This window comes from Vipera ursinii (genome assembly GCF_947247035.1).
Source record: "Vipera ursinii genome assembly, chromosome: 1".
Lineage (NCBI taxonomy): Eukaryota > Metazoa > Chordata > Lepidosauria > Squamata > Viperidae > Vipera > Vipera ursinii.
The window spans coordinates 153,440,374-153,467,229 of record NC_139512.1 but is presented as its reverse complement, the minus strand read 5'-3'; the positions used below and the strand labels follow the sequence as shown (position 1 = coordinate 153,467,229).

The following is a 26,856-nucleotide window of genomic DNA, read 5'->3' as shown; positions in this document are numbered from 1 at the left end:
TTAAACAGGTACTGTTTCCATGACGGGAGATTTGATACACTCTTCGTGTAGTCTGCTTTTTTCGGAAAGGCCGAGTGAATTCTCGGCGGGGCGCTCCGGGAGGTGAGTGCCACCATTCAAAGTAGATACAAATCCATCTTGCGAAGGACTTTTCAAGTATGAAGGAAAATCCACTTGGGAATGCCTTGGCCGATGTTCCGCATATAAACTGCTACATGGAACGACGTTATCGCTTTCTGATGAAGAGCAGCAAACGATGACCGATGGGTTTGAAGGAGGATACAGGGAGCTGCTATAATTTTCCTCTGAGGGCCGCGCATAGTCCACAAACTGTTCTGATGTTGGGTTATAAGGCACCAGAGAAAGATTCCCGTTCTTAACAGTCTCTCTTTCTGAGTAAGTCTCCCGAATCTGGTTAGGAGTGCCAGGGCCGTGATTCTCTATTTGGTAATACAAGGATGTGGAGCTTGGGTAGTAGGAAAGTGCCTTTGGCTGGTTTTCATGCATGGCAGTGCTGTCTGAATAGCAAAGCACAGAAGGAAGGGCTTGACCTGCATCAGCATGAGCACCCAAGCCTTCCAGACATTCATCTAGTTTCTCTTCTTCTTCTTCCTCCTCCTCCTCTTCTTCCTCCTCCTCCTCCTCCTCCTCCTCATCGTCCTCCTCCTCCTCCTCTTCATCTGTTTCGCTGGGGGCTAAACTCTGTGTGCTGGAATCTGTAACTCCACTACAAAAGCTACTTGCGTCTTCTTCCTCCTCCTCCTCCTCTTCCTCCTCTTCCTCTTCCTCCTCCTCTCCAGGGCATTCCAGGTCACCTCCCGACTGCAAATGCATCACTGCAGCCCTGGGCTCAGCCTCTAATTCAAAGTTCTCTGGGACTGAAAATTCCAGGGGGTGGGAGGTGGGACCCATTGCACTGCTGTGAGCATTTAGCTCAGCGTGGCAGCCGTTCAGTGCGGGGACTTGCTGCTCTCTGTTTTTCTCCAATTCAAGTTTCATTATAGTGTGCAAAAAGTGAGTCCGAACCCTGATGGGATTAAATTCAATTCTGCCAGCTGTATTGCTGCATCCTTCTTTAGTGCAACCACACGGGAAAGACATACGATCCACCTTACAGGAGGAGGGGGGGGAAAGAATGATGGATTAGCTGTTTGGTTGGGCGCTATCAATGCTAACATGCTAGAAACTGTTCTAACCAAAAAAAAAAAAAACCTTCACCAAAGAGAATTGCCCCGGAAGTCTGATTGAGGATTGATATAGGAAATAAATTAATTACCTGAAATAAAAACTGCTTTTACAAAATTTCTTTCGGGCAGAAAGAAATCCAGCTAAGAGATGTTGGAAAGGGGGACCTGTCTGGCTTTACAAGCTGCACTAAGCCCTGGTTTGTTTGCTTGTTTTTAAATGGAGCTACATTTCACACACTTCCATTAGAAATTATGATTTATAAATGAGAAGGGCTTGCACGCATCACACTAAGGCAAAAACACACAAACCACATTATGGCTCCCTCCAGACAGTGAATCCGGTTACTGAAGACAAGGTGGCTGTGAAACAAATTACAGCTTGCTCTGGTTAAGGAATGACAAATGGGCCGTGGGACCTCCTGTCCCTTTGTTTTGCTCTAGCATCACTACCCCCCTCCTCACTCTGCTGGTTTAATGACTTCTAACAACATTTAGGATTAATCCAGGTGACTGCTAAATTGCAGACGAAGGTTCTTTCTTCAGATATTCAGGCTGATGGGGCCATTTCAGTTAACTGTAAAATAAAATATACATTCACGGATGGGATGAGGTTATGCTCCAGAAGTTAAGAGAAGTGGGAATCCCACTTTTGCTGCTCTCTACTTTTCTTACATTTGATTAAAAAGGTAAAGGTTCCCCCGCACATGCGTGCTAGTCGTTTCCGACTCTAGGGGCTGGTGCTCATCTCCGTTTCAAAGCCGAAGAGCCAGCGCTTGTCTGAGGACGTCTCCGTGGTCATGTGGCCGGCATGACTAGACGCCAAAGGCGCACGGAACGCTGTTACCTTCCCACCGTAGTGGTCCCTATTTTTCTATTTGCATTTTTATGTGCTTTCGAACTGCTAGGTTGGCAGAAGCTGGGACGAGTATCAGTTGCTCACTCTGCTACGCAGCACTCGGGTTTCGACCCGCCAAACTGCCAATCTTCTGATCGACAAGCTCAGCGTCCTAACCCACTGATATTTCACTCCAAACAGATCCTGAAGCGGTATAAACAGCCTCATAGGAAATCTCGTTATGAGTGGTTGTCTTTTTTTGTAGCATTAATAGAAAGGCAGGGAGGAAGCTGTCTCTTTAATCTTTTTTAAACCTGGAAATGGAATGGAACTCTTCTCCAGAAAGCTTATATCCCATCAGCACTTCCTGGTTGGCCCACGTGATCACAGCACTTTCCAGTCATGCTAGTAATCCAGGATGCAGCACAGCTGAAAAGTATGACAGGAGAACCCTAGCCCTAATGCTAACAGAAAAGGGGCTCTAAACCTTTTAAGTTAACCTTCTCCAGCGTGCTGTCCTTAAGCTGCAATGGTACATTACTGTGCTGATGGGAATTCTGAGAGTTTTAGACATAATATACCAGAAGATCACCCAGTTGAAGAAAACAGCTCTTAGGGAGGCTGATCAAAAACCCAAAACCTGGGCTACCTGTTTTTATGGCTATGCTATATCTTCGTTATTGTACTTTGCCAAGTACTTCTAAAGAAATGCATTTTATAGCTGCACACAGAATCCATATTTCTCCAGCTTATGCTGAATTACTCTTCGGATCCCTCAATAGCAGATATGCTTGCTTGGAAACTGTCGGGATCTGTGTTACAGCAAAATGTGGAGGGACAAATGACTCGCCTGTCTCCTTATATTTCAACTACTGATGAAACTTCCTGCAGCTGAGAAAGAGAGCAGTGCCTCTCTTTAGAACACTTAGATGAGCGTGAGTGGCCAGAATGTCCTTCCTTTAAATAAATAAATAAATAAATAAATAAATAAATAAATAAATAAATAAATAAATAAATAAATAACAAACACTTGGAACCTCCCTTTGGTATAGAATACCTCTCACCTGGCATTTTATGCCTGCAAGGCAGCAAGTGCAAGTTTCCGGGTCACAGAAGATTCGACAATCGCAACCACAGTCCTCCCTTGAAAGACGGATGGCTCGCAGCTCGTGTTTTTCTTCCACATCAATCTTCTTGACTCCGGAGGCTCGTAGGAGTGCCCTTCGTTTCTTTGTCGGCAGAGGTTGTAGAAAGAAGTACTCGTCGACTTCAGTGTTGTCCAGATCTATATCATCATCAGAAATGTCATCCAGCGTTAAAGTGTTCGCTTCCTCGGATTCCACAGTGCCATTATTAGTCATCTATAGTAACATTAAAAGATGCATCACAGCTCCACTGAGCAGAACGTTCAAAGGAAACAATTTAAGTAGTGTAAGCTTCCTTGTGCAAGAGTGTGAAATTGATTTATGAGGACCACACCGTCTTTAAATATCTCTGCTTGTTTTCATGGCTCTTATTATTAAGTGAACAACTGAAGTTGCTTTGAAGCATTTATAAGCTTATACCACAGACCAAGCTTTGGTAACCAAAAGAAATCCTCATTGTAACAGTTCTGTTTAGCAGATCCCAGATGCAACGAATAGCATCTTTCTGTGAACTGTATGTTCCTGTGTTTGTGCAAAGTCCTATTTGCCATATTGCACATACATAAAATACATATGGGTAGCATCCTATTCCTATGTTTCATATGCAGAGAGTGTGTAAAAGACTGTGGGCAAGGATTGAATGAGTACTCTGTTTTAAAGTATGCATTTTCCTCTCAGTAGTCTTTTGAATCAAAGGTTTTTAGGACAATGTTTTTCAAGCCTGGCAACTACTAAGGTATGTGGTCTTCAATTCCCAGAATTCTCCAGCCAAATACGTTGGTTGGGGAATTCTGCGGATTGAAATCTACGTATCTGAAAGTTGCCACATTTGAGAAACACTGGCTTAGGATAACACATAATCACCTTTTATTTTTATGATGCTCTTCCTACTACTGTGTCCCATCAACCTTATTCTGGGGAATGCCAGTATGTTTTCTCCTGCACCTTTTGAATGTGCATGTACAAATGGTTCAGGGCTTACATTGTGAAGCTCCCTCCACCTGCCACCTTGCTGATTTTGACCATCCCTTGCAGGCACCACTGGAATACTCTCCAGGATTGGGAAGCTGTTCAGAAAGAGGCTCTGCAAAATCCCTTAGCCTGGGCAAAGCACAACTTTTTGCAGTTGTCCTTTTTGCAAAGCTTGCATAGCTGCTTTGAAATATGTCCCTCTGCCCAGGAGTGGATGCCCAGCCATTTCTCTTTGTTCATAGTCCAAGAGAAACTAGCTTTGTGCATCCCTGACTAAGGACAGTTTGGAAGCAGCTATAAAGGCGTGGTCAAGGAAACACTGCTATAATACTTTAAAGAGAAATGTTTTGTTATATGTTTTGTTATATTTACAAAGCACCTGTTTCAAATAGTTTACACAGCCCTGGTTGCTATTTGCATAGGACATCCTTTAAAACAAAAAAGGGTGGGGAGAATATATCAAGTAGCTTGTATGCAGCAATCAACGACACATATCCAGGTAAACAATATCAGATCTATCACTGGCAGATGTGTTCAGTAGAGAGAATTACTGTCTAGAGAAGCAGAATCAGCTCCTGTATAAATCGAAAGATGTGGGTTTCAGCATTTTGTGCAACTGGATATCACACAGAGTAAGCACGGTTGGCTGTCGCAATCTTCCCAGCAGCCCGTGATATGATTCAAAGAGGGGTATATAAAACAAAAAACAAAACACCACCTTCCCGAATATCAGTTCAGAATCTCTTTTGTGCAGAACAATCCACACCTAGCAGCTGGCTTAACTGTATTTGCATCCTGATCAAAGCTGGAACTTTGATGGTGTGGAACAAATTGTCATCGTATCTGCATAGCAGGAAGAAAACGATCATCTTAAAGACCCCAGGTGAAGCCTATTAAAACCTGATGAGTTAATATGAAAGACAGGGTCAATGCCAGCTTGTTGGAAGCAACTGAACTGCAGCCATCTTAGAAGTGAAGATGCAACCTTGCCAAGGATATTAACTGCCAATCCCACTGTTAAACGTTTTGGGTCCATATGTGTGTGGGGGGGAGGGGGGAAAGGATCCCTTTTCTTTTTCTTTTTTTACCTTGAGTTTTAAGGAGTTCAGCTTTTCCTCCCTGAGATGGTCTCTTAGCATCTCTCGATGAAGCCGTTCTTGCTCCATTGCAAACTCCCCAAGAGTGTATTGGCGTACACTGTTGTGACGAGTGGACATGCCCAATGTGCTGCCTCCTTGGCTGGGAACACTTGTGAAACCTTGCCTCCTGGTAAAGTAGTATACCGTAACACAATTAAAATGAACATTTTTTGTCCTCTTCCTTTTCTCACTCTTCAGAATTGAGGATGCTGGAACGGAAACAAACGACAAGTTCGAATCAAGCCACGCTTACCCAGGCCGCAAAACCCTTAAGGCTGCAATCCACTAGGCTAAAGTGGAGGGGGTGGGAAGAGGTGCAACAGAAGAGGGCAGTGACACTGCAACACAAAACCCTGCCCCTTTTGTCCTTGTGACGCAAAGATGCATGTGAAGTACCTAAGAGGTGGAAACTTGTGTCGTAACAGCACAACACAGAAACTCTGGCTTGCTCCAGAAGCCTCTGGAAACATGTCTAAATGTTTCAGGGAAAATGCCAGACCGAGAAGCTCTTTGTTTGGTTACCTTCTTTAACCACTTCTCCAGAGCTGCAGCTATCTTACTGTGCCTCCTAAAAGCAGCATACAAGCTTAATTCAGCATGCCGTCTTCATTTTTATGAGTCAAAATATGTCAGCCTTCCTAGGTAGACCAGACAGGAAACATAACCAGATGATCTAATTTCTACCTGACTGTAAAGCTACATAAGCAGAATCTGGCAAGCCTGAAAGTACATATCGGCCACTGGGAGGGGTCCCTTCTGAACCTCTTGCTCTGCCTGCAGTCCAGCTGGGGGATATGCTCTGTGTTACCTGATTGTCCCTTAAGAGTTTCTTGGCCCATTCTCCAAGATCTTTCCCACCTACCATTACCGATAGTGTCAGTCAATTAGCGAGTTAGGTTAGCGCAGGGGGTAGGCAACTTTGGCTTTTTTATGACTCGTGGACTTCAACTCCCAGAATTCCTGAGCTAGTATGGCTCAGCATGGAAACCTCTCCCTTTCTCCTCAGCATGGCTGGCTCAGGAATTCTGGGAGTTGAAGTCCATGAGTCATAAAAAAGCCAAGCTTCCCTACCCCTGGGTTAGCGGATTAAAACAGTGATGAAGTAGTTGCTGTATTCTTACGGCAGACTTAACCAAGTGAATCAAGTGAAATGGAGACGTGTCAGGAGGGGGAGTGAGGGGTGAGGTGCAGTTTTCCTCTTGGTGCACAGCTCCTTTTGTCCCCCTTCTCTCAGAAAAAAATGGCAGACAGTTTTGCAGTCCAGCTGAGGGAAGAGGAGTGATTTCCAAAGTCGCTGCCACCTTCCCACATGCCTTGTCAAAGGGAAAGTTTGCAGGAAGTGGGAACTTGTTCCGGCTCTCCTTGATTCTTTCGTCTGCCTGGGGTCATTCTGCTTCTCCGTTTAGGTAAGCAACTATCTCTAAAAGAATGACCAAATGCGTCACAGTTGCCTCATGTCTCAATAAAATTTTCACGTGCTCAATGTTTCATATAAAGTTACTATAATAGAGGTATGGATAAACAACTTTTTTTGTTTACCATCAAATCCAGCTCTTTTATGCTTATTTGTGAAATAAGAATAATGTTGTTGATTTGGCAACCTTTTCAAGATAGGGCTGCATAAATCATTAATATCCTCCTCCTCCTCCTCCTCCAAAAATCTCAGAAATTCTTTAATCTTGTAAGTTTTTGTCAATTTAATCTCTGGATCTTTAGAGATCTTATATGAGAATGACTAAGTCATCTTGTTAGATTTTCTACTGCACCAGAGTTTGGCATTCTCATTAGACTGCAAAGAGAAGATTCAGTGCAATTGTTATATCAGAAATAAATGAATCAATTAGGGCTACAATATTTCCAAACTTCTCTTACAAATGGGTGTTCCTTTCCTTAAGAAATTAACAAGCAGTCTCAGTAATGTGCATAAATTTTGAAACAGTGCCCCCTACTTTTTAAAAAAATCTCTATTTAAATAAAGTTTGTCTGTTTATACCAGTGCCTAGCTATGCCTCTTATAGAAATCTACATAGAAACATAAGCAGCATTTAGCCTATAATGAAAAATATGAACTGCCGTTGCAAAAGTTGCTTGACTCTTCTGCCTGATGCGGGTGGGGGTGGGGGTGGCGAAACAACATTGGGGGTGTAAGATGATAAATCATATTTATGTAATTCAGGCATGACAGTTGCACAGGTATGATGGGAGAAATGTAATAGTGAAGAGGGAGGAACTAAAAGGATCGTAAAACATGCTAATAGCCTTTTTAGTATGAAGCTATATATTTTAACAGCCATAGCCAGAAGCACGAAGCTAGTTAAAAAAGCTTCAGGAAATTAAGCCCTTTAGCTTTGCAATCGGTTCTTCCATCAATCAGGAATGCTAGAGGACTTTTAAACTTAGGTTTCAGATGCTTATTAGATCTTTATTGTCAATGGAGGAACAGTTTCATAACCAGAATGAAACCAATTCTATTTTTTTAAAAAATGAGAGAGAACAATGCATCAATATTACTTTTTAAATTGTGCTCTAGTGAAGGATTCATTCGCCAAGAAGCATTCATAATTTCTACTAGCCAGCTGACTAATCTATTTCTTAGATTCAGTGGTGGACCTCTTAGGCACCAAGCTTGAAATCAGGAGACTGTGCGTTCTAGGCCTACCTTGAGCATAAAACACAGCTGGATGATCATCGCCCAGTTATTCTTTCTCAAGCTTAGGAAGAAAGCAGTGGCAAACCACTTCTAAAAACTATGCCAAGGAAACTACAGGGACTAGTCCAGGCAACACCATGGATCAAGATTGAGACAAAATCACGCACACAAATCTGTAACATTTTTTTTTTACAAATCAGAAAAAAAATAACAAATTCGTTTTTCTTCTTCAATCCATTTGACTACAGGTTCATGCTAATCAGGTTGAAATTAAGCTATCAAAACCAAGCAAACTTTTTTTCCTGGAATCTACTCTTAGTTTAGACTCCAAGATGAAGTAGTTTCAAGTGATTTGATCAGTAAAATCGATCGAAGAAAGAGGCTGACAGTATAAGGAAGAGTACTACTTCTCTAGAAAATTAATTTCAAAAAGGAGAGGTTGTCCTATTACTTTTAGACTTTCAATGCACCTAAAGCTCTGAAATTTTCTAAAGAAACCCAAAACACTTTCCCGAGACATCGTCCTAATGTAATATAATCTTTTCCTGCTACAGGAAAAGCAGTGAAGAAAAAGGAGCTCTCATATTACTTTTTAATCTTATTGAAGCTAAAGCTCTGGTCTTTTGTGAACTGAAATACTTTCCTAAGCCATACAATTCTTACAATACAATCTTTTCCTACTCCAGGAAATAGATTTTTCTTTTCAATATATAGGTTTCATTTATATCTCCAAATAGCACGTTCCATTAGCTTCATAAATCATTCAGCCCAATGTCACAGAAGTTCTCTATTTTTTTATAACTATTGTTGCAATGTTTCTGCTCTGAATTGTAACCTTGAACACTGTGTGGCATTTTCACCCCAACTCAGCAAGGTCAGTCATGGGGAAAAGGTGGACTTCTGTGTGTATACAATGTCAATCTGCGTTGTTTTGAAACATGAGAGTATGAAAAAAACATTTTTTTTGCAAGCCCTGACTTTTATAATATAAAGGCTTTGTATGTACTAAAACAGTGACCCCCGGGGACCGCTGTTTTGGGCACCAGGGACCGGTTCCATGGAGAGATGTTTTTCCGTGGACCGGAGGAGACGTGGTTTTGCATGCTGCCTGCATCCCGCGGATGGTGCTTTGCTTGTTTGCGTGGGCCAGTTTCTGTCACGCCACAGACTGGTGCTGGTCCACAGACCGGGAGTTGGGGACCCCTGTACTAAAAAACATTCAGCTTGAAATTCTTGCAAACTACAAAACCTGGTGGAAGGGCAGGATTCACACGTTCATGTAGTGACATATAGCACATGTTGGACCACAACAATGTCCCAATTTCAGGTAGCCAGATGCAAAAGAGAATGGAATTCCTGCAGCATTAACATTTGTGCCTCAGCAAGAAGTGTAACAGGTATTCCCTGTCACGGAAGCAACATCAGCTGTAACCTCTTTCACACAGCTATCAAAATCCCAGATGTTCTGTCCTGTTTTCCAACACTCTTTGCAAACTTGGTCATAAAAGCACAATATTGAAAAGAAGCATTCTCTGTCTTGGCAAAGTTGGACAATGGAACCCAAATCCATCACTGACCACACTTGCCAAAATATACAAACCCCCCCCCAAAGGTGTGCCAGCTTTCAATTTCCCTGAAACACTTCATTAAGCTAAGGAACCAGATATTGTATGTCGGAGTCAGTCTGAAAATGGAGACTGCAAATGGAGGTGAATTAATGTTTATGGTAAAAAATATTGGGAGAAAATAGAGATGAAGATCTTCATGAAATTTCCTTCCCAAGTCATTGCATACTTTATATTTGTCACAGATGAGCCAACAACCTAGCTTTGCATCAAGAACAGGCTAGTGAAAAGTGCCCTTTGCAAGTGTGAAACTACACTTTATTGAAAATGAGGCGCCTCTGCCTATGATGATGATCTCTGCCCACTGACTTTGAATGTTTTTAAAGAAAAAGAAAAAAACAAACTTTAAGAATGCCCCCAAATTACAAATTACAAGATTTGTGAATATTTTTTTGAGATTGCACCAAATGTATAAATGTGATGAAAAATCTATCCTTTCTTATAGATTTGGCTTTAGCACTTTTTTATTTATTTATGAGGGAATGAATATGAGGGGGTGCAAAATCGAGTTTGCCCCTTCAGAAAATATTGCTGATCCATGTTCTCAGTCAGAGGTTGGCTGGATATGTTTTATGCATGATATGTTAATTTTGAACTCATCGAGATCTCCCAGTGGTCTCCCATCAATACTTCTTTGTGGGTTCATACATGATTAGTTTCAGCACCTGGCATTTTTAGCAGGTCCACTGCATCCAACTGTGTTATTTATTTAGTCGTCAAATTTATATGGTGGTGCAGAGGTTAGAGTGCAGCACGGCAGGCTATTTCTGCTGACTCCCGGCTGCCCACAGTTTGGCAGTTCGAGTCTCACCGGCTCAAGGTTGACTCAGCCTTCCATCCTTCTGAGGTCGGTAAAATGAGGACCCACATTGCTGGGGGGCAATAGGCTGACTCTGTAAACTGCTTAGAGAGGACTGTACCCATCATATGATAGGCAATTTCATGATTCCCAAGTTTGAAAAATACCACAAAATAAATGAATCTCATGCAGGCAGTCCTCAATTTATAACCTCAACTGAGCCCAAAATTTATGTTGCTAAGCGAGATATTTGTTAAGTGAATTTTGCCCCATTTTACGATCTTTCTTGCCAGAGTTGTTCAGCAAATCACTGCAGCTGTTAAATTAGTGACACACGTTGTTAAGTGAATCTGGCTTCCCCACTGACTTTGCTTGTCAGAGGGTTGCAGAAGGGGATCACATGACCACAGGACACTGCAACCGTCATAAGTATGAATCAGTTGCCAAGCTCCTGAATTTTGATTGTGACCATGGGGGATGCTGCAACGGTCAAAAGTGTGAAAAATGGTCATAAATCACTTTTTTTCAGTGTCATTGTAACTTTGAACTGTTGTAAGCCAAGGATTACCTATAATACTGCCAGCCACCAGGCTTCCCATTAACAGGGGATCCCTAGGCTTACTGGGGGAAAAACCCCAATTTAAAGGCTTTTCAGAAGATCACAAGGGGTAGTTCTTGTGTTGTATTCGACATTTCAGGAATCAGCCAGACTTTCAGCAACTCAGGTAAATTCTATCAAGATTTCCAAAAATAGCCCAAGGAATTCCAGAGTCAGGAGAGGATGCTGGAAAGTGGGTGGGGAGGAGGGTGCAATAAATGTGGTGTGTGTGTTTGTGTGTGTGTGCGTGCGTGAGGCTAGTTAAAAATAAACCTGTGGTCGGAAGGGAAAGCCTGGATTGCCTCATTTGCGCAAATCTTAGTGTGAATGACTGTCAATCCTTTTGAGCTTTTTCAAGCACCTTTTTTTAGCTGCAAAAAGAAGTTACTCAGTTACTACACATAAATAAATTGAGGTTTGTCTGGCTGAGATCCAAAATGTGAACACTTCCCTCCACAATTCCAGCTGTTTTCTTTATGTCAAAAGCACATTATAACAAATGTAAACCGTATGGCTCCTCGACACAGTAGGGCCGGTTTTCAACCTGAGGGCGATGTAACTCATTTATTTGCCCTCACAAAAACAATTTAAGAAGAAATATAATCTTGAGGCTAAGAAAACTGAAAACATAGAATACAGGTACTCCTCGACTTACAACCACAACTGAGCCGAAAATTTCTGTTGCTGAGTGAGATAATTGTTAGGTGAGTTTTGCCCCATTTTATGATCTTTCTTGCCACAGCTGTTAATCGCTGCAGTTGTTAAGTTAGTAATAAGGTTGTTAAATGAATCTGGCCTTTGCTTGTCAGAAGGTCGCAAAAGGGGATCACATGACCCCCGGGACACTGCAACCGTCATAAACATGAGCCAGTTGTCAAACAGCCGAATTTTGATCATGTGACCTTGGGGGATGCTGCCACAATGGCTATTTTTTCCAATGCCATTGTAACTTGGGACAGTCACTGAACGAACGGTTGTTAAGTCGGGTACTAACTATAATACATTGTAAGGTGAAGAGAAAACCCAAGAAAATTGTGTTTAGATGGCTCGATGAAATTCTCAGAATGAGGGAAGTGGCAAATCTAAAGAAAAATAACCAACCATAAAGCAAATTATGAATGTGGTTAAAGAAAGAATGTTTGCAGGAACAGAAAGTCAAGTCATTTTTCCTGAGCTGTTCTAACTTCAGTCACTAAACGAACTGTTGTAAGCTGAAGACTACCCGTATTTTGTACTTTAGGTAAAGGTAAAGGTTCCCCCGCACATGCGTGCTAGTCGTTTCCGACTCTAGGGGCCGGTGCTCATCTCCGTTTCATAGCCGAAGAGCCAGCGCTTGTCCGAGGACGTCTCCGTGGTCATGTGGCCGGCATGACTAGACGCCAAAGGCGCATGGAACGCTGTTACCTTCCCACCGTAGTGGTCCCTATTTTTCTACTTGCATTTTTACGTGCTTTTGAACTGCTAGGTTGGCAGAAGCTGGGACGAGTAACAGGCGCTCACTCTGCTACGCGGCACTCGGGATTCCACCCGCCAAACTGCTGACCTTCCAATCGACAAGTTCAGCGTCCTAACCCACTGAGCCACCGCGTCCCTTCTAATTTTGTACTTTATATCTATTTAAAATAATGTAGGTTGTTTTACAAAGTGCAAACCCATAAGAAGGTAATTCACAAATAAAATAATAAAAACAGAGCATAAAAAAATAACAAAATTAATATCTATGGAGATTCTCGGTCATCCAGGTCATGGGTTGCTTTTTCTGGAGGCAACTGGACTTTCTTTGTTTTTCCTTGAAGACATTTCGCTTCTCATCCATGGATGAGCAAAACATCTTCAAAGAAAACCAAGAAAGTCCACCTTTGGGACAATAAAATTAAATAAAAGACAAGAACAAGAACAAAACCGTAAAACTGACATTTCATTCAGTTCAAGTCGGAAAAAGTTGCAATCTCATAAAAGACAATTCAAACCCACGGTCATTGGGAAAAAGAGATTTTGAGAGCTTTCCCACGGATTCGTATTTTCCCCAACAATCCTGCGAGGTGAGTTGGGCTGAAGAAAGTGTTCTCAGGCTACTATAAGAGAATTTCTCCTTTATTCCACACATTAATTTGTCTGCCCTACAAGTCAAGCAAGGAAGAAATACATCCATTAAAAAGGGCCAGACTGGTTGAATCTTTTCTTTCGTGTAACTTAACTCAAAGATGCATAAGTTTTGAAAGAGTAAAACTAGTGTTTTAAAGTTGGTTGCAAATGATCCAGCAAACAGAATAGCTGGCACAATAAAAGTGTCACAACCAGTTTAATGAGATGGAACTTTTCAGTGGGAATCTCACCTTTTCAAAAGGGCCTTTGTGATAACAATCCCAGGGACATTTACCTGGATAAAAGATTTCTATCATCTTAAACACACACACACACACACACACACACACACACACACACACGATGCTCCTATAACCCAAAATGCATGCTATTAATTCATCCCTGCCAAAATAGTTATTTTCATCAGACTTAGTTCATGATGAACTTAGAACACTAAGTTCTGTTTTATCAAATTTATCATGAAGACAGCATAGTAGGCTGCCATAGGGGTGAAAAATTGTGGGATAGCTCCCCCATGTTTATATACTGCAGATGGGTATAGTAAAGATGGAATATTATTTTTTTGTCTACTTGGAAAATGATGTGTTGTACTTTAATGAATTGCAAAGAAATTGTTATTAATACATAAGTTAAACATTTTGTTTCTATTTCTTTACAACTGCTGATAAAAAATGGCATGACTATGTTCAAATTATACACACAAGAGAACAGGCTTAGGTGAGAGGGAAAGTGTTACAATTCAATCTATTTATGAATATGAATGAACATGTCCATAATTGGCCAGTGTATTTTAACAATGATATAGAACTGTGCTATGAGGATCTTACAATTTACATTTCTTATTCTTGGGGAATTAATAATAGAAAGAAAATGGATTGAAAAAAGTAGATGCAAAAGTAACATTAGACAAATATGAGAAAATATAGTTGCATATCCTTAAGTAATTTATGAAAAAAATACTTAAGATTACCACTTCAGATAGACGTACAAAATCTGCAACAATCCAGATAACCACTAAAATAGTAGCCATGAGACAAAGTTCCTGGTTGAGGGAGGTGACCCCAGCCCCCCCAGGATGATGTGGTCAAACCAGGTTAAGTCAGTGCAGCAGTTCAGGGCCACTCTATGCGAGGTGATGTGTTTCCCGCAATGCACACCGATGGCGCAGAGCTTGCAGTTGCCGAGCCAGACGGCGGGGCGGCGGGAGGGTGACGGGCAGGCGTTGTGGGCCAGGTGCTCCAGGGTAGCCACATAGGCACACAGGGCAAGGAGGTGGCGGCGGAGGTCCAGCACCGGGTAGGCCACCAGCTGGCCCGGCCCATGGAAGATCAGCTGCCCGCTGTGCCCCAGGTGGCCCATCTCTGCACCCAGCGCCCACAGCCACCTCCACCCTGCCGCCTGCCCCACGCAGCCCCGCTGTGTAGAGCAGGCCCCACGGCTTCCACACCACCGTGGTGTTGCTGCTCCCGTCTCCTCCAGGTATCTTCAGGACTACCGTTAAAAAGAGGTGGAGAGGGAAATCATGTCCGCCAGGCCTCGCCTCCCCATTGGGCCAAGGGTCTCACAGAGGGCAGGGTGGACTTGACAAATGCAAGCTATTTGAGAAGGGGGTTTCTTTGCCACTGCGTTTTTTCCTTCTGACTTGTGGTCAGCCTGGCTGACACGAGGTGACCACGAGGCAGCACGCACATGTTTTCCGTGCTTCGGTGCCAGGCTCCCCATGCTGTAGCATGGCATGGAGAGCCTGGTTGACACGGGTGAGCATGAGGCAGGAATGCACATGGACTCTGCTTTTCTGGCAGGGCAGAATTAAGTGCTGCTCCTCACCTCCCACTCCTGGTCCTCTCTTACTTACAACTAGGAGATGGTGTAATTGGGCAGTAGGGAGGGGTGCAAAGTTCCTGCCAACTCACCTTCGTTGCAGACAACTTGCATGTGCAACGTTTGCCAGCCAGGTCTTTTGGCGCACTCAGCAGCAATTCCTATTGGCTTTTGAAAGCCAATAGAGGAGGTAGCACAGCTTGTGCAAAAGTTGAAACAAAACCATCAAATAAAGGTATATGTGTGTGTGTGTGTGTGTGTGTGTGTGTGTGTGTGTGTGTGCGTGCAACAATGGCACACTTCTATCAAATTCAGACCTGGACTTAAATCTTATTCCAAATATGGTTTTGCTCTTTTTATGTAAGAGATGCCTTAATACAATTAGACAACTCTGATTGATGGGAAGTCTGTAAGAGCTCAGGAAGGGGAGCCAGCCCCCTCAAGAGCACTAATTCAAAATCACAAGGAGATGAATGTGTGTTTTTATAGTTGCATAACAAGGGCAATATTACTGAACTGTGTGTGGACAGCAGACCTTTTATGCTGACATCTGCAAACTCAAATCTGAATGGATTTTAAATACTCTTGACTGCAGCATTATCTTTTTGCAAAGATATGTTCCTGTATTCCATGAATATTAACTCTTTTGACTCAGTTTCATGAAAGGGACTCCCAGGTTCCTGGAATAGTAGGGTATGTGACACAGTTTAATCAAGCCTTCCTCAACTTGGTGCACTCCAGAAGAGTTGAACAATAAAGGGCTTTCCATCATTACTTCGTGTATGCCAGTTCTGGAACAGGAAGCTTTGCTTTAAGTCACACATGCTCTTATCCTCCTTGGATACATTACTATAACTCTACATGGGTCAGTCCTTGAAGATCTTTTGGATACATCATCTGGCTTAACTTTTAATTATTACAGAGTACTTATAACTGCCTATATAACACCATTAATGCAGATGCTGCATTGGCTGCCAGTCAGCTTCCAGTGCAATTCAAGGTGCTGGTTATGCTTAAAGCCTTATACAGGAAATATACACTCATGACTACAGTAGGGATCAGAATTTCCATTACTAAGCAAAGCAGTTTTATTTTATTTTTTTTATTTTATTTTAATCCCATTTATATCCCGCCCTTCTCCGAAGACTCAGGGCGGCTTACAAGCTTAGCAGTTGTTAAATGAATGTTTATGACTTTTTTGCCATGGTTGTTAAGCAAATCACTGTGGTTGTTAAGTGAATCTTGTGCTCATTAAGTGATTCTGGCTTCCTCCACTGACTTTGCTAGTCAGAAGCCAGCTGGGAAGGTTTCAAATGGCAATAACCCCAGGATGCTGCAACTGCCATATAAATACGAGCAACTGAATTTTGATCACATGATCCCAGGGATGGCGCGATCATCAATAAGTGTGAGGGCTGGCTGTAAGTCACTTTTTTCAATGCTGTTGCAATCTCAAATGGTCAGTAAACAAATGTTTGTTAGTTGAGTTGAAGACTACCTGCATGCCTTAGGACTTAGATATATCTCTAAGGTGCCTTTCTCCAAGGTGAATATGCCCATCCAGAGACACCACTAGGGAATATGCCCATCCACTAAACACCACAAGAGTCCCAAGTCTGTATGAATGTCACACACAGGGATCTTGTGACTGAGTGTTCTCAATTATGACCTCCACCCCACACCCGCTTCAGCATTTGGAACATTCCATGTTGTATTTGCAAAATGTTGTAAAAACATGGTTCTCTGGAGAGTCCTTTGGGAACAAAATCTATCTGTTGTTTGTTATTAATTTTTCATACTTTAATCTATGCAGCTTTGTAGTCTGCAAGCCACTCAGAGTGTTCCAGGGCAAAATGTTAAACACGTGCACAAATAAATAATAAATTCCCAGATTTCCCAGTCAACAGATTAGCAAAGAATTTTTGGAGTCATAATCCCAAAATATCTGCAGGAGAGCAGGACAAAACAGATTGGATTAAGAAAAAAAAGGGTGCATATGACCAAAGTAATTGTTGCCACTCAGATCCTCCCAATTTTTGTAGCCCAGATATGGTAGCCTTAATTAAATATTTTTATCATCAGGTACGGTGGTACCTTGGTACTCAACTGCTTTGAAACTCATCAAATTTGGTACTCAATGTATTTTGATGCGAAAATTTTGTCCTTGTATTCATCATTTGTTTCGTATTCAACACACAAGCTAGAAATTGTGAGTGTTGGCTGGTTTGCAACTTACTACATTATTCCTTACAGGAAACATTTATTTGGTACTCATCATTTTTGGTACTCATCATGCCTCCCAGAACTAATTAACAATGAATACTGAGATACCACTGTAAACATATTCCTGATATTTACAGTGGTACCTTGGTACTCATAGTTAATTCTAGTTGTTTCACAATTGTAGCCTTTATCTATGCTTCTGAGGATGGCCAAGCATTAACATTTTATTCAGAAACTGTACTGGCATCGTAGAGGCTTGTTCCCAAAAGTAATCCTAGCTGGATTGATTTTAATTCTATAGACATTATTTTCTCCGTGCTGAGCTTTATAATCTGTGTCTCAATCAATTTCATATTCCCTTACCATGAATTTGTTAATATCATATACTAGACAGGGTCATTTCTTAAGATTAAGCGCATTTTGGACTTGGTTAACACACGAGATTCATAAACAACACTGGATTTAAATAAGATTCGTATTGTACAGGTTTTATGTAAATAAGCAGTGCAAATCAAGGAGAAGCAGAGAAGGGGAGAAGGCTGTCCAACTCTCTGAACAGCATCTAATATCACTTGATTACAGGATTCTGCTGGTTTGTCTATCCAGACAAGGGATATAAGACCATTTTTTTACAACAGTGACATTCTTGCTTAGTTGACAGATTCCAGCTGATGGGGCAGGGAAATGTATTCAAACAGGAAGGCATTTGTCCCTTATCTTATTATATATCTCCATGAAATTATTAGCTGCCATTCAGAATGCTGAACTACAGAGGCATCAGAATTCTGATGACAGACAGCGCTTTTTCCCTGCGACAGCAAATGGGCAGCCTTAAAATCAAATAAAGAAATAAATAAATCCCAAAATGATGCCTGGAATCACTAAGAGGCTTGAGTGAAATGCAGGGAAATTTCATTCAGAGAAAGGACAATTTTTATTAGTTGGCAATTAAGTGTTTGGGGATATCTCAATATGATTTAGTTTCCTTTTGAACGAACATGATAGACTGCCATTACACTAAACTCTTATTTTAGATGCTCAAATGGTAAATATGGCAGCAAATGCATTTCATCCATCCAGGCTGGTGAAGAAGCTATTTTTAGTCATAAATAAGTTACAGTAGAAATTCATGCTCGTATAAAATCCAGAGTAAATTAGAGAGCAGTAGTTTGTAACTTGTAGCGATGGGTTACATTTTAATTAGTTCAACCTCAGAGTTACATGACACCATGTTTCCTGAAAATAAGACCTAACTGGAAAATAAGACCTAATGCATCTTTTGAACCAAAAAATAATATGACACGGTCTTATTTTCAGGGGAACATGGTATGTAGCTGGTGGTATTATGATATCAAAGAATCAGCATAGCCTTTTTTGGAGGGATCAGGTTTGGAAGGAAAATTTAAAACTTAAAATCAGATTAAGGTAGCCATTTTGCCACCTAATTGCCCAAGTTCTTTTCTTTCTTTCCTTCCTTCCTTCCTTCCTTCCTTCCTTCCTTCCTTCCTTCCTTCCTTCCTTCCTTCCTTCCTTCCATCCTTCCTTCTGTAGTGCCACCCCTGCTGTAGGGACCACTTAAGTCCGGGCCCTCATGACCTCCCCTCCAAGAGGCCACCAACCCAAAGAGGTCTGTCACACTGGCACTCTACCTAACAGGGCACGTAACATGGTGGTATTCAGTCACGATCGACAGCCATGCACATGGGGTGGTGATGGTCGCTCTCTCTCTGCGGTGACTCACGTGGGATGATGGTGGTTGATCCCAGGCAATAAGAACTTACAGGGAAGGTGGTAGTCATTCTTTAATTACAACAAGTTGCCCAGAATGATGTTAATCAGCCTCTGGTGATGGCAACTTTGCTAGAATGATGACAGTCAGTCTCTGGTGACAGCAACTTGCCTAAAACAATGGCAGCCAGTCTCTGGTGGCAACAACTTGCCCAGGATGATATTAATCCATCTTTGATGACAACAACTTGCCTAGAATGATGGCAACAATCTCTGGCACTGCCTCCCTTGTCTGCTCTCCTTGCCTCTCTTTGATCTCACTCCATGTAATCCCTTTTTATCTTCCCCAGCTGATCCTATAAAGAAAAAAACTCCTTACCTCCCATTAAAAGACATATGTCAAACTCTTCCCTAACTCTGCCTAACTTACTCCAAGGTGGGAAAGGAATTAAAACTCCCCAAACTACCCTCTCTCGCTCCCTCTCTTCATCTGGCCTGCCTGCAACAAAAGAGAAAGAAACAATAAAACTTCACCTTTCCTTACCTCTCTCTCTCTCTCTCTCTCTCTCTCTGCCTGCTTCCAGAAAATGGCTCCAGCAACTACTGTCATTCTCTATCCCTCCCCCTTTCATCCAGCTTGCCTGTAACAAAGTAAAAAAAAGCAAACGCGAAAACCCCAGCTTCTTACTCTCTCTTCCATCAGCTGGCTCAGAATGGCAAGCTCCACCAAGCCTTCTCTCTTCCTCCCTTCTATCAGCTTCCTCCTCCTTTTTCTTCCCCCCTCCGAGCCATGCCCTGCCCCCAGACCCATGGCAGCTGCCGGAGCTCCCCATCTTCCTGCCTAATTGGCAGGGCTCTGCAAAGCCTCGCAGCTGGCACCATTCTCACCCCAATTCCACTACCTTTCTTTCTTTCTTTCTTTCTTTCTTTCTTTCTTTCTTTCTTTCTTTCTTTCTTTCTTTCTTTCTTTCTTTCTTATTCAGAGGTTTTTAAGTGGTGAAATGAGATGTAAGAGAAACTCAGCAAGAGGGAAATTATGCAGGTACAGAAATACTCCAGGTCTGTGCATATGATGTTGTGGCTCCTAGACAGTTCCTTAAAATATCTAAATTGGTACCCAACCTAGACAAAATTTCTTGCAATTTTTTTTAACAGCATAATCATGACAAATGATTACCTCCCTGCTCAGAAGCAACCATAGGAAATCATGACAACGTCTAAACACTGACATCTTTGCACAAATGACATGTTTAGGCAATGTGCACCACAGCATCTGATATAAGCATGTAAGCCGCATCAAACATGTCATGCCATTTGGATGCACATATCACTGCCAGGCCCTCCTTCTACCCTCTGTATCCCCGCGCACGGATGGAGAGTTGTGTAAGAACTGTGGACAGACGAAAAGGGTTCATCACACATCTCTATGTAACAATAACTTGGTGTGAGAAAGATCCCTGGCCTCAAGTTTATACAGCATTATTTTCAAGCAGGAGGTGCAGGTAATCCTTGACTTACAACGGTTTCTTTAGCGGCCATTTGAAGTTACAAAACCACTGAAAAAATGGCTTACATGACCTTTTTTTACTCTTAACAACCGTTGCAGCACCCCTATGGTCACGTAATCAAATTTCAGACGCTTGGCAACTGACTCATATTTATGACGGTTGCAGTGTCCTGGACTCATGTGATTACCTTTTTTTAACCTTCTGACAGAGCCTCTTGTTGCGGGTGAAGAAGGAGAGTGCAAAACTTGGGTTGAAACTTAACATTAAGAAAACCAAGATCATGGCATCTGGCCCTCTCAATTCCTGGCAAATAGATGGGGAAGAAATGGAGGTAGTGACAGATTTTATTTTCCTGGGCTCCAAGATCACTGCAGATGGGGACTGTAGCCAAGAAATTAAAAGACGCTTGCTCCTGGGGAGGAAAGCCATGGCAAATCTAGACAGCACACTAAAAAGCAGAGACATCACCCTGTCAACAAAAGTGCGTATAGTCAAGGCTATGGTCTTCCCAGTTGCAATGTATGGCAGTGAAAGCTGGACCATAAGAAAGGCCGAGCACCAAAGAATTGAGGCCTTTGAACTCTGGTGCTGGAGAAGACTCCTGCGAGTTCCTTGGACTGCAAGGCGATCAAACCGGTCAGTCCTAGAGGAGATCAACCCTGACTGCTCTTTAGAAGTCCAGATCCCGAAGTTGAAACTCAAATACTTTGGCCACCTAATGAGAAGGAAGGACTCACTGGAGAAGAGACTAATGCTGGGAAAGATTGAGGGCAAGAGAAGAAGGGGACGACAAAGAATGAGGTGGCTGGATGGAGTCACTGAAGCAGTAGGCGTGAGCTTAAATGGACTCCAGAAGATGGTAGAGGACAGGAAGGCCTGGAGGAATGTTGTCCATAGGGTCGCGATGGGTCGGACACGACTTCGCAGCTAACAACAACAAACCTTCTGACAAGGAGAGTCAATGGGGAAGCCAGATTCACTTAATAGCCCTGTGACTAACTTAACAACTGTGATAAGAAAGGTTGTGAAATGAGGCAAAATTCACTTAAGAATTTAGCAACAGAAATGTTGGGCTCCCTGTGTTTTCCCTAGCTTAAGCCTTCACGACAGCATGTTGGATGAGTAGAAATACAAAATCTAGAGAAGCAGTGCGATCTGTGATACATTCTACACATGTTACTCTCAACTGGTAAAATGCATATGGTACTATATCGCATGCATACTGCAGGTGGTCGACGTAAAACAGTTCGTTTAGTGACCATTTAAAGTTACAACAGCACTGAAAAATTTGACTTATGACTGTTTTTCATAGTTATGTGACATAGTTCACCTGATCAAAATTCAGATGCTTGGCAACTGATTCATATTTATGACAGTGGCGGTGTCCCAGGGTCACGTGATCACTTTTTGTGACCTTCTGACAAGGAAAGTCAATGGGGAAGCCAAATTCACTTAACTACCAGGTTACTACCTTAACAACTGCAGTGATTCACTTAACAGCAGTGGCAAGAAAAGTCATAAAATGAGGTAAAACACACTTAATAAACATACATTTGGGGTTCAATTGTGGTTGTAAGTCAAGGACTACCTGTGCTTGCATCCTGATACCTGACCCAAGTACATATGTCATAGCGTTAGTATGCTAACACCAACACGTACATTTCTTTATTTGCACCCAGTCCCCCTCCACTGTAGTTAGTGGTCTGCTGTCTTCTTAAATTCTCATATTTTAATTCAGTATCAATGGAAGATATTCTCTCCTGGTTTGGGGTTTTGTTTTTCCTCCCAGAGTTGGAAGCTTGGACAGCCAAGGAAGCTTCAGAGTCACAAAATAGCAAAATTCCAGTGGCACAATGTCCACCATCTCCAACAATAATGTTGAAAATATCACCAAGAGAAATTAGAAGAAATTCCCAATTGTCTGGCGAACAAAGATAGAAAAAAAGAGTTCCTTTTATCAGAGAAATTGTAAAGCAGATTTTGATACAACATTAATTTGGACAAAGCATTTCATGTATCTCACGTGAATCACAACACTTACAGTCCAACACTTACTAGAAGGGACCAGACTGGAAAAATTTGCTGTGTCACAATGTCCATCAATTTTGCTGTTCGCAAATCCAAGTGATATTTACAAAGATTTAGAAAAGCAGCCACAGTTAGCTACATATACTAGCACGCAGAAATGTCTGTATTTGGCTTCCTTCCCTTCTGACTTATCTTTTAGAGCTGAAATTATACGTTCACATAACTGTCACACTCAGTGGAGTTTACTTATGATGGAGTTTAATTCTGAAGGGCGTCAGCGACCTTATTTATTTATTTACTTGTTAGACAGACAAAAACAATAATAATAAAGAAAAAAACATCTACAATGAGATGTAAACTATAACTGAGGATACACATGGACTGGAAGGAACTTTACTGGTTAACTTCTGAAAATGAGGCAGAGTCTGGAATAGAGAGATGACTTCCACTTGGAAAATGTCTCTTTTTTCTGGCTAATGAACAGCTAGACCTGATTAGTTAGGAACTAACTTAGTAATGTTACCACAGTGGCCTCTTAATGAGATGCTTGTGGCATGAGGAAGGGGGAAGAACACCATATAAGGTTTGTTTTGAAAATAGGTCTGGGTGCATGTGTTGTGTGAGAAAGAAAGGCAGAGAAATGCCAATTTATGTATGAGTCAAAAGAATTAGATTCAATGCATGTAACTGTGAAATATAAAACAGACTCTTCAGCCGATTAAATTAATCACTTTAAACCTGCCCTTCATGCTACTGGAATGCAGCCTTTTACAGCCATAATTTATCACCGTTGTAATAAGAGAACTATCGCTGACCCAAGGAGGAAAGTTGGCAAGATAACAAGCAACTGTCAATGTACACCAGGGATGGCACCATTTGTAATATACTGTAATTTCAGTACAAATCTCAATGGAACCTTATGTGGCAACTTACAAATAGTGCTACCTACTGTAGTTGCCAAGTTGAGGATTTTTCTGCAGCTCAACTCAACTCAGCTCAACCACTCGACTCAGCTGCAGCCCCAATTCAACTGACGTCATAATCTATAGCTGAACATAGCGAAATATGCTTATAAATTCTGTTCCTCCTTGTATAACTCAGCGCATTGTCTCCTTCCTTATTTCCCAGTGGGTTTTGCTGGTACATTTCACTTCTTACCAAAAAAATATCCCACTTATCCCTACCTTTATGTGGATGGTTATTCCTTTCTACCCCCAATAAAAAGAACAGAAGAAACAATCATATGGTTCCTCTTCTGCCGTCCTGCTTAGGCAAGGGGTAGTCACACTGTCTCTCAAACCTAAGCACCTTACTCAACATATTAGATGGCCGAGGACAATGGATTGTAAATTATAACACTCTCTGGAAGGCCAGAAAGACTCTACCCTGCTGGTAGTGTCTCTCTAGGATTTCACACAGGGCTCTATTCCTGCCTTGCCAGGAAGTAAGAGCAAATTCCGCACAAAACAGCTGCTCTACCACTGTCTCCCTCTCATCCTTTTCTCGTTTATATTCATATACTAGAATATTTTGTCTTTTTTTTTGTCTTGCCAGGAAGCCACCAGAAATGATATTTGGTCTTCGGTGCTTTCATACTTAAGTGTATCTGGTTCAATCAATCTTTAATTATTTGATTAGTCTCAAAAGCAGAAACCATAAACATGATTTACAGAGGTGAGATCACATGAATAGGATTCAGATGATTGGACTAAGTTGGCTTTCTTAGATTTTACAGAGCCGAGTTCATTTGTACAAACTTTGTGCTTAGCATTTGATTACTTACAATTTATAATGCAAAGGCTATAGAACAGACATGTCAAACACAAGGCCCGGGGGCCGGATCCGGCCCACGAAGTGGTTTCATGTGGCCCGTGAAGCCATCCTGGAAACAGTGAGGGAACGGCCCCCCACTGCCTTGGCCCTGGCCCAGAGACCCTCCTTCTGCCAGAGACCCTCAGATCTGTCCCACTCCTGCCCAGGCCCCCATAGGCACCCTTGATACGAACAATGTAGAGCTGGCCACGCACTCTAGCCACGCCCACCCAGTAGGCCATGCCCACCCTGGCCATACCCACCCGGCCCCCTGAGGGCAACCGCAATGCTGATGCAGCCCTCAATGAAATTTGAGTTTCACACCCCTGCTATAGAAGGACAGACCTCTCGCCCCCACTCTTCCCATTAAACTGTTATACAATAATATAGGTTTGGATTATTAAAAGTTATTGTTTAAATTATAAACACTGATGAAAATAGTGAATAAGCAAATTAACCATTTTACCATAACTAATATAAATTATTGCTAGGTTGCTGCATCTGGCTCCAAGGTCTTCTACTAACCTTATTTAGTTATTTAAAATTCCATGAATTCTGCCCCTGTTTTTTTGTACGGAATATTCATATCAGCTAGTGAGACAGGACAATCTAAAATACAAATGACTTAAACTAATAATGTCCGTGAGATTAACATTAAAGCGTACATAACACTTTAAGAAGAGCATCCCACAATATTCTTTGCAGATCATGCTTTCTGTGAATCAGACAACTGACAAATGACAAATGAAACAGCTGAACCATTATCCGAAAAGCCAGCTTTGACACAACTTGACAAAAACCACCCTTCGAGGGTGTTTTATATTCTAGACCTTGTTTCACCAGTTTTGACCTCAGTGGGTATCAATATGCCTGCCATCACTTTCCTTATTGTCTGCCAGAATCCTTGACCAAAATTATTTTTTAAAAAAATTGGAAGTAAACATGTTGCAAATGAAAACAACAGCCTCAATACCTAAACAAGGAGGAAAGTTGGCAAGATAACAAGCAACTGTCAATGTACACCAGGGATGGCACCATTTATAATATACTGTAATTTCAGTACGAATCTCAATGGAACCTTATGTGGCAACTTACAAATAGTGCTACCTACTGTAGTTGCCAAGTTGAGGATTTTTCTGCAGCTCAACTCAACTCAGCTCAACCACTCGACTCAACTGCAGCCCCAATTCAACTGACGTCATAATCTATAGCTGAACATAGCTAAATATGTTTATAAATTCTGTTCCTCCTTGTATAACTCAGCGCATTATGTTCTTCCTTATTTCCCAATGTCTCTTGGCGCTAACACAGATCCTAGAAGCATTTTTCGTAACTAAAAATGGTTGGAGGGATGGAGGCTTGTATCTTATTTGAAGGTGCACCCAGTTGTCCGGAAAAAAAAGGCAAAGTCAGCTGAAGTCTTGGAAACATGCTAGGATGTTAGATGAATTGTGTGGAACACTCTTATCAGTTTGCCTTCTGGGAATGGGTGTTTTGAGATTGACTATGTCCACCACGACAAACATTTAAAGAGCATCCATTGCATCGTTTCAAAATTCCAAATACGGTGCTTCCCCAAAAATAAGACCGGGTCTTATATTAATTTTTGCTCCAAAAGGCGCATTAGGCTGCTTTTCTGGTTAGATTTTATTTTCAGGGAAATATGGTACTAAATGCGTCCATCTGGCTGACGATCTTAACTGGGGCTTATTTTTGGGATGGGGCTTATATTACAAGCATCCTGAAAAATCACGCTAGGGCTTATTTTCTGGCTGGGTCTTATTTTTGGGGAAACACGGTACATGCATTAGTGTAAATATTATAAAACAAACCTGTTGCTCAGGTCTGCCTGCCACAAATTTGATGGACATTGGAGATCATACCTCCTTGATGATCTGACGAGTTCACGTCTTCACATGTACGGCTCTGACTCTTGCAATCTAAAAATTCCAACCTAAAACCCAGTTCATATTTTTAGTTCCAAACCATCTGCTCCATATGATGGGAAGCACGCAGAGAACACCTTCCAACTGCTCCAGTGGTGAGATGGTACTCACACTGTTTCCACTGAGCAGAAAATTTGGTGCATACGGAGGAAATCGTAGGCACGGACTTTCACTGTCTATAATGAGGAAAGGCCCCTTGCAATGTAACTGTAGTACTTACGGGTAAAATGATTTGAAGTGGAAGGGTTGACACTATCCCCACTCTCAGCACTTTCACTGCTAGAGATGTCATCATCAGATTCCCGCACAGAGGAACAAGGTGAGGAGCCGTCAACTTCTTCAAACTTCCTCTTTAAAATTCCACTCATAGCTGCGCTACTGTCACATGTACCTACAAGGGGAAACAGATACAATGAAGCCAAGGAACATCTGGTTGTAGACTAAACAATTAAGATTGTTGGATTTATCCTCCGTGAATTAATTGTCAATAGAAATAGCATTAATAGGTGGACTAAGGAAACTTACTGCGCTTTCCTCCTCCCACCTTTTATTTTAATTTAAAACACCTAAGCTTCAAGCGCTAATATTTGGACCAAGAAAACTAGCTGTAATTTCCCCTCCTTTTAATTAAAAAAAGTAAACCCTGACAGCTGAAATAATTGCTGTAAAAGGTACATTTTAAGCAGAAAGACTGTATGTATATCTGCATTAAAATACCCAGTGCCATTCACATG

At 41.8% G+C, this 26,856-nt stretch overlaps 1 protein-coding gene across 1 annotated transcript; it reads right to left on the bottom strand.

The window, feature by feature from the left end:
- CSRNP3 (cysteine and serine rich nuclear protein 3) lies at positions 1-26,505 on the bottom strand (the record flags this gene model as incomplete). The annotated part of the gene is made up of 4 exons (XM_083365563.1): positions 26,343-26,505; positions 5,228-5,487; positions 3,087-3,383; positions 1-1,110 (listed from the first exon to the last, which is right to left on the bottom strand). The coding sequence occupies exons 1-4, from the start codon at positions 26,488-26,490 to the stop codon at positions 1-3; spliced, it is 1,815 nt and encodes a 604-aa protein (XP_083221689.1). The 5' UTR covers positions 26,491-26,505.
- Positions 26,506-26,856: the final 351 nt, after the last annotated feature.